General features: G+C 34.7%; 1 protein-coding gene across 1 annotated transcript in view; it reads right to left on the reverse strand.

Annotated features, from left to right (window-relative positions):
* LOC103268495 (pregnancy zone protein-like) overlaps positions 1–8,096 on the reverse strand; it is a gene marked incomplete at its 3' end in the record, with an annotated part of 61,549 nt that overhangs the window by 40,386 nt on the left and 13,067 nt on the right. Inside the window, 6 exon segments of the mRNA XM_021716561.1 lie at positions 1,958–2,045; positions 2,488–2,656; positions 2,922–2,942; positions 4,106–4,158; positions 4,325–4,484; positions 5,298–5,481. Coding sequence (XP_021572236.1) covers positions 1,958–2,045; positions 2,488–2,656; positions 2,922–2,942; positions 4,106–4,158; positions 4,325–4,484; positions 5,298–5,481 — 675 coding nt within the window.

The following is an 8,096-nucleotide window of genomic DNA, read 5'->3' on the forward strand; positions in this document are numbered from 1 at the left end:
ATAACAAGACCCTTTCTCTACAAAAATAAGAAATAAAAAAATTAAAGAATTAACTAGGTGTGGTAGTGTGCGCCTGTAGTCCCAGCTACCCAGAAGATGAGGAGGGAGGATTGACTTGAGCCTAAGATTTCGAAGCTGCGGTGAGCCATGGTCGTGCCACTGTACTCTAGTATGGGTGACAGAATAAGATTTTGACTTACAAAAAAACCAAAACCTAAACAAAGTAATTCCTGAGGTCGTGTATGTGTGCACACTCTATATTTAGTTCTTTCTCTTATTTAATAAAAATGGAATAATTAGATAATCATCTTTTTTTGAACATTAGTTTTCTTTCCTATTTGTGAATGCCTCTGCTAACACTTCAAATGAAAAAAGATAGAAACAAAGTAACTTATTCTGAAACCCCTCTCCAAAATATAGATGTCTGCACCAAGACACCATTAAGCTAGACAGATAATGCCGTGGCCATTACACTGAGATGAAATTGAGGCAGAGGCCTAGGTATTTTAGTGTTTTCAGTATATAAATACTTAGGCTGGCACATTTCCTTACCCAGCATTCTCTCTCTGCTACGGCTCATTTATAGGAAATGAGTTCTAATTCTCAAGGTTAAAAGGAACTATGAGTGTGATCTGTCATCACGGAAGGAAAAAGTGGGAAAGAACCTCATAGGTCATGTCTATGTCCTCACTCTACTTCTTCAGAGATGGAGATGCAGAGGAGCAGAAGCATGCCCGGATAAAACTCTGAGTTCCTGGTAGGGCATGCATACTCACAACTGCCCATTCTGAGCTGAGTAACCTTTATCATCAAGATATCAATCAATAGGTCATTCATGTTTTGCTTAAGTCACTTTATAAAATTCTAATTATTGATTTTGTGTAACAATTTTGACCTGTCAGGTTCCCCTTCAACATTTTTAACCAATCTTATTAGAGTCTGCTCTTTTTTCAATGACAAAGCTGGTCTTTATGATACACATACAAAGAAAAGAAGGACGTAAGACTTGCCTAGAGTAGAAAATTCTGAGGGAGAGATTTTTTTTTCAGATTATTAAGCAATTTGTTCTATCACTGCACCAAAAGGGATTATGCAAAACGCTAAAAGTGAAATACGCTTGAAGTTGCCCAGAGGAAGGATTAAATGTAATTTTGTGTTCCATGAGGAAACACTCAGGTAGATCCAGCAGGTGGGACATTTAGAGGCCAGATGACCTATTTTCTTCAGTAAGTTAATGTTATGGGGAAGAAGAGGAGGTTATAGATTAAAAATGAAAAAACTTTAAGATAATTGTAAATTCCTGTGGCTTGCCTTACAATATTAGAGCAAAGGAAAGATATTGATGGAGGGTACATGGAGCAAAAATCTGACAAATTTTATAATTTTAAAATAGGTGATAGGTGCATGAGGTTTTGTTTACTTTGCTATCTTTTGTACTTGGTTTAAAATTTCCACTGTAGAATGTTGGGGGGAAAAACGCACTTAGGAGTCATAATAACCAAAAACAACTCAAGCATCCAGCTTAATGAGACACTTTTAGGACAACTAGGATACTTGACTGTAAACTTAAAACTAGTTTTGGAAAGTTACTTTCAATATTATTAAGTATGATAATGTTATCCTGGGAAGTGGAAACATGTCTATATTTTTTAGAGGTACTGCTGCATCTATGTGATAGTGTCATGACTGTTGTAATTTATCCTAAAATATTAAAACAAAACATATGAGGCAAATGTGGAAAGATGTTCATTGTCAAATCATAATTAAGGGTGTTTCTATTATTTGTATATTTGCAAATTTTAGTCATAAGTCAGTCAAATAAAGAATATTCAGTGGAATAATACTACAGAAGTGCTAAGGAAAGGTGCATTTATAATTCTGTACCTGCCTAAATAAAACCTACCTAACTAAAAATTAAGGCAAAATATGAAAGTTTAGACAAAACAACTTAACTTACATCCCACATACTAATAATATGTTTACTTTTTCATCCAGTATACTGATTATCTTTGGCACTTGAACCTTGACCTCAAACTTGGGATGCACTGTTAATAGAGACAATGGAAATAAGGGGGGCTGGTTAACACTGATTGGAAATACATGTATTTTCAACATATCTGTAATTTTCTCCAAAATGATGCCCTGAAATGTTGATGCATTTTTCAATGTAATAAGTTTAAGATGATAAAATTTAAGAATTTATGCAGAACCTAACTTCGTGACCACAGTAGATTTCAATAATATTAACAGATGAAGATGGTTCTATAGAAACAAGAATTTTCATACTTGACAGAGTATAACTTGTTACTGAAAATCACCAAGCTCATATGAGCTTTGGTGTTCATACAGTCATAATGGTCTTAGAAGAAGATATGGTTGACTCTACTTGAAGTTCTACATACCTATGGGAAATTCAAAGGACCTAAGTGAGCTCACATTTTATTAACTAAAAAGCCATGCTTTTGAAAAGTCTTCCATAATCCATACCAAATTCTTCCACAGTGAAGGAGTGTTCTATCTTTCCATTTGATTCTGTCTGTTCTACCACCTTGTAAGAGCCCTGAATAGGCTCTGATGAGAGGGGAAAGGACAATTGATTGAGGCCACTCTGTAACTTTAGACTTTGCCATTGTGCAATTCGATTTCTTCTTGGGTTCTAAAGGTAAGCAAGAAGCATGAAATAATCATTTAGTCATGATAGTCCTTGAACACCACAAATGACACTGAAGGTGATAATCGGCATTGCCTTTAGCAAGGTCAAATAAAGAAGGAAGATAAAATACAATAAACTTAACACCTAAGAGTAGGAAAAATTCAGATTTGAAAATTTTCATGGTAGTTTGTCTGTCTGAAAAACTTTTATACCTCCCTACTCCCTAAGTATACTAATTTACTTATAAGATACTTTTCCCAATACTTACCTCAAGGTATATAAATGGAATCTATATGACAAACGGAAAGCCAAAATATGATTAGAATTTCACCAAAGGCTACAATTTAAGATCTGTAATCAAACAGCTTATAGAGGAAAAATATCTGTAACTAAATTCAGCATAAAGCATCACAAAATTGGAAAAAATTTGTTTTGTAAAATTATTAACTAGTTTCAGGAAGACCATAAATAATAGAATTCAATGACAATTGTTGTGTGGTGCCATTTCCTTGGAAACTATTATTGGTGAATAATAGTATTAAATGTTTACTATTACTTGGATACTTAAACTATCCTAGTGAATAATATGAATATACTGCTTATTTTTGTAAAGTAGGAAATGGGTTTTGATAGAGTTGTATGTCATTATGATCTAGACCCAACAGAAAGAATCCTCAGAATTATTTGCTAATAGCAAACTGAGAATATTTCTTCTAGTCTTAACATTGTCTATGCATTTCAAAAACAGCTTTGTTCCTTTGCATTAATATTGAAAGCAAGTTGGAAGAAGGAAAACTAAATTAGCATAAAATAAATCTTTATGTATAACATATTCTATACTATATGTATCAAATATATAATAAAGCTATAATACGTTCTATTATATATATATATAATATGTTCAGAAGAACAAACTCTTCAGTGCTTTTTAAATCATAAACTCACTGAGAGTGAATAGTATTTAACTTTTTTCTTCTGCCTCTTTATTAGTCTGTCTTCTTTTCTCTTTATTTTGTTATTGAGATTTGGGAAACAAGTCAAGATTAGGTACATAAGTAATCTATGTGCAGAAGGTTAGGTCTTCAACTGGTCCTCACTTCCTTTGGTTTAGGATCAGGTACCCTTTGTGATTCCATGTATCTTCCTCCCTCTTTCTCTCACCTGGTAGTGTCCTATGATGGCCAATCTCTTTATTATTCTTAATGCAGTATGTTCAGAACAAAAGATGTAGCTATTGATAAATGGATTTACTACTGTTTTAAGAGAAAAGACTTCCTCATCTCTTGCTTCTCAATTTTGTCTTGTATAAGACCTCTAGATCTGTGGTGAGGCTGGAGCTAGGTTCTAATAGGAATGTCCTTTGTCTTCTGTCTTTTCTGGCTTTTTCTAGCATATTTTGGCTAAGAATTCTTACCCCATCCCTTACCTAAATTATAGATATTAGATGCTTACTAGTTCGTTTTGAGGGTGAAAATTTTCATCCACGGAGATCACACAGAATCTTACTGAAAAAGAAATTCTCTGATAAGATTCAGACATCATAGTAGGTAATTTAGATAATAAGACAGAGGCAAAGGGCTTGGGATAATGAAGACTTTGACAGGAAAACCTGCTGAGGAGTTTGCTCTACCTTCTTAGTGTTGCCCCAGCCACTGGGATTTCCCTACATACCTGTCTGTCCTGGTTTATAGATGGATTTGTCGGTCTGGACAAAGACCAGACTTTGAGAGTTCTTTACCAGCACTGTGTTCCTCTTCCTGAAATCTTGTGTAGGTCCCTTTATCTGAACAGTAAGGAATACCACCTCTGAAGAGGTTGAGATCCTTGAGAGCTAAAAACCAAAGAACTTTCTTACTGCTGAGGAATTGTGCAGTCTTCTTTCTCTAAGTTCTTCATCCACTATTATTTACTATCTCTCCTTCAGTATCACCAAGAAGTTGGTAGGTATATAAATACTTCTCTAGACATAAACGAGAAGATATTGATATAAGATACAGAAGAAATTTATTGGAAAGAGCAGTCATATAGAACCCAAATCTCCATGTAACATGCTTACGTCTCCAGCTATTAAATTATATTCATTTTAGTTGAGTAAATAGATTATGAAGGAATGGGAAAAAGTATCTCTTAAAAAATATGGGAGAATATAGAGTCTAAAAATTCCAAGTTGTGCAACTTTAAATAAGCCCTGGATGTTTTCTTACAGTATCCTGCACCATTTACACATTCAGAGAACCAAAGAAACCTAGCATTCTATGACAAGAAAAAAAAATTGCTGCATGAAGAATGTTCTCATCATGAGGTTTTTATATAATTTAATTCTAGGCAAAGTCCTTAAAGAGATGATTATTGTCAAAGGTAGGAAACTCCTCTAAGTAGTACAATTATTATGAGCAATGGAATTTTTATTTAGAAAGTAAATTAAACCTTGGCATTTGGAAAAATTATTTCTCACTTATTCTGGTGAACAATGCTTTGCTCCTTAGTAGCTGAAAACTCACTGTCTTTAGTCTTTTCTGAAATCCTAACAACATTCTGGAAGTCATCCCTTGGAACAGAACACCAGTTCTCCATTACCATGATCTCCATAGAACTCAATATAAAGGATCAAACAGGGACAACCAGCTAGTTCTCTAGTACTCACAGTGAAGGAGAAGCAGTGGAATAAGTCCTTCTCTGCCACCAGGTCAGTGAAGAGGCTTCTGTTTCCCCTCAGAGACTCCAAGGAAGCACTTACAGTTACTGTCTCATTCAGGTAGCTCAGAAGGAGGCAGGCCTTCTCAGGAGTCTCAGTATGTAGCAGGGACAGGACCAATACCATATACTGCCTAGGAAGAAAGAAAGCTAAATCAGATAAAATTTGATGATAGTAAATATTTTCATACATAAATGTGTTTGTTGTAACAATATGTATTTATTATTGCAACCAGTTCTATATTGAGTCAATGATCTAAAAATTATAAAAATATAGGGTCTGTCACTGATTGGCACAAGAATTACATCTTTTACTTATCAAATATGCCATACAATCTGGAGACACACAGTACTGGAAGTTGATTTCAAAGATGTTACAATTTCATAGGTTTTCCTTTGCTGTAAAGAGCCTTAGTATCTAAACAGTTGAATATCTATAAAAGTATATATACATCGCAACAATAAACTTGAAAACACACACACATATCAACCCCAAAGCTAAAAGAAAACAAGCAAAGAAAAAACTATAGGTACCTCATGACGGGGATAAACAATCACATTCCAAATATCAGCCTGAATGTGAATGGACTAAATGCACCACTGAAAAAACACAGAATGGCAAACTGGATAAGAAACCATGACCCAATTATTTGCTGCATCCAGGAAACTCATCTCACCACAAGGGCTGCAAACAGATTCAAAGTTAAAGGATGGAAAATGAGTTTCCAGGCAAATGGATCACAAAAGAAGGCAGGAATCATGATCTTAATATCAGACAAAACAAGCTTTAAACTATCAAAAATTTGAAAAGATACAAAGGACACCACATAATGGTAAAAGGTTCAATCTATCAATTAGAAATATCCATACTACACATATATGCACCCATCACAGGAGTACCAGCATTTATAAGCAACTACTAAGTAAACTAAAAAAAGATATTGACTCTAACACTATTATAGCAGGGGATTTGAATACCCCACTAACAGTCCTAGATAGATCATCAAGGAAAAAAATCAACAAAGAGATCTGGAACCTAAACTTGACACTCAGCCAAATGGACTTCATAGAAACCTACAGACTATTCCTCCCAACAACCATAGAATATACATTCTACTCATCATTACATGGAATGTACTCCAAGATCTATCACATCCTTGGTGATAAATCAAGCATAAACAAATTCCACAAGTTTGAGATATTGTCATGAATCTTCTCAGACCGCAGTGGAATAAAAATAAATATCAACACCAACAAAATTTCCCCAAAGTCCACAAAAACATGAACACTAAACAGCATGATGCTGAACAACTACTGGGTCAGCACTGATATCAGAAAATAAATTAAAAGATTCCTGGAAACAAATAAAAATGAAGAAAGATCTTACAAAAATCTGTAGGATGCCATGAAAAGAGTTCTAAGAGGGGAATTTATATCTCTATGAACACACACCAAGAAAATGGAAAGATCACAAGTTGACAACCTAACAAATCACCTAAGGGTGCTGGAAAGAGAAGACCACCAGAACTCTAACTTTAGCAGAAGAATCCAAATCACCAAAATAAGAGCCCAAATATGATCATAGAAGACAAAAATATCATAGAAAACATCAACAAACAAAAAGCTGGTTCTTTGAAAGAATTAACAAGATTGATGGACCCCTAGCCAGAATAACAAAGAAAAAGAGAGAAAAAGCCCAAATAAACACAATCAGAAGTACAAAAGATCAAATCACAACTGACCCTGAAGAAATACAAAAGATGATCAGAGATTGCTATGCACACCTGTATGGAAGCAAACTTGATAACTTAAATGAAATAGAGGACTTTCTGACATCACACAACCTCCCCAGGTTGAAACAAGATGACATTGAGATACTAAATAGACCAATAACAACCCAGGAAATTGACTCTGTCATAAGAAAACTACCAACAACAATAACAACAAAAAAAGCCCTGGACCGGACTGCTTTCCAGCAGAATTCTACAAAATGTACAAGGAGGAGCTGATACCAATCGTACTGAAAGTATTCCAGGAAATTGAGAAAGAATGAACTCTCCCCAAATCATTTTACAAAGCTAACATCACACTGATACCCAAATTGAGTAAAGATCCAACAAAAAAAGAAAACTACAGGCCAATATCCCTTATGAACATAGGTGCAAAAATCCTCAACAAGATTGTAGCAAATTGGATCAAAAAATACATCTAAAAAGTCATTCACCATGACCAAGTAGGCTTCATCTTCAGGATACAGGGCTGGTTAAACATCAAGACCATAAATATAATTAAATACATCAACAGATGTAAAAACAAGAACCACATGATATATCGTTAGATGCAGAAAAGTTTTTGATAAAATTCAGCATCACTTCTTGATAAAAAACCCTCAAACACCTAGGTATAGAAGGAACATACCTCAAAATAGTAAGCTTCATCTACGATAAACCCACAGCTAGTATAGTGCTAAATGGACAGAAACTGGAAACATTTCCCCTGAAAACTGGAACAAGACAAGTCTGCCCACTCTCACTCCTCTTGTTCAACATTGTATTGGAAGGCCTAGCTAGAACAATTAGACAAAAGAAGGAGATCAGGGGTATCCTAATAGGAAAAAAAGAAGCCAAGTTATCCCTCTTTGCTGACAATATGATCCTATACCTTGGAAATCCAAGAGAATCTATCAAAAACCTGCTTGCACTGATAAAGGACTTTGGCATCGCCTCAGGGTACAAAATAAATGTACAAA

This window comes from Carlito syrichta, unplaced genomic scaffold (assembly GCF_000164805.1).
Source record: "Carlito syrichta isolate Samal-C Ts95f unplaced genomic scaffold, Tarsius_syrichta-2.0.1 Scaffold308841, whole genome shotgun sequence".
Lineage (NCBI taxonomy): Eukaryota > Metazoa > Chordata > Mammalia > Primates > Tarsiidae > Carlito > Carlito syrichta.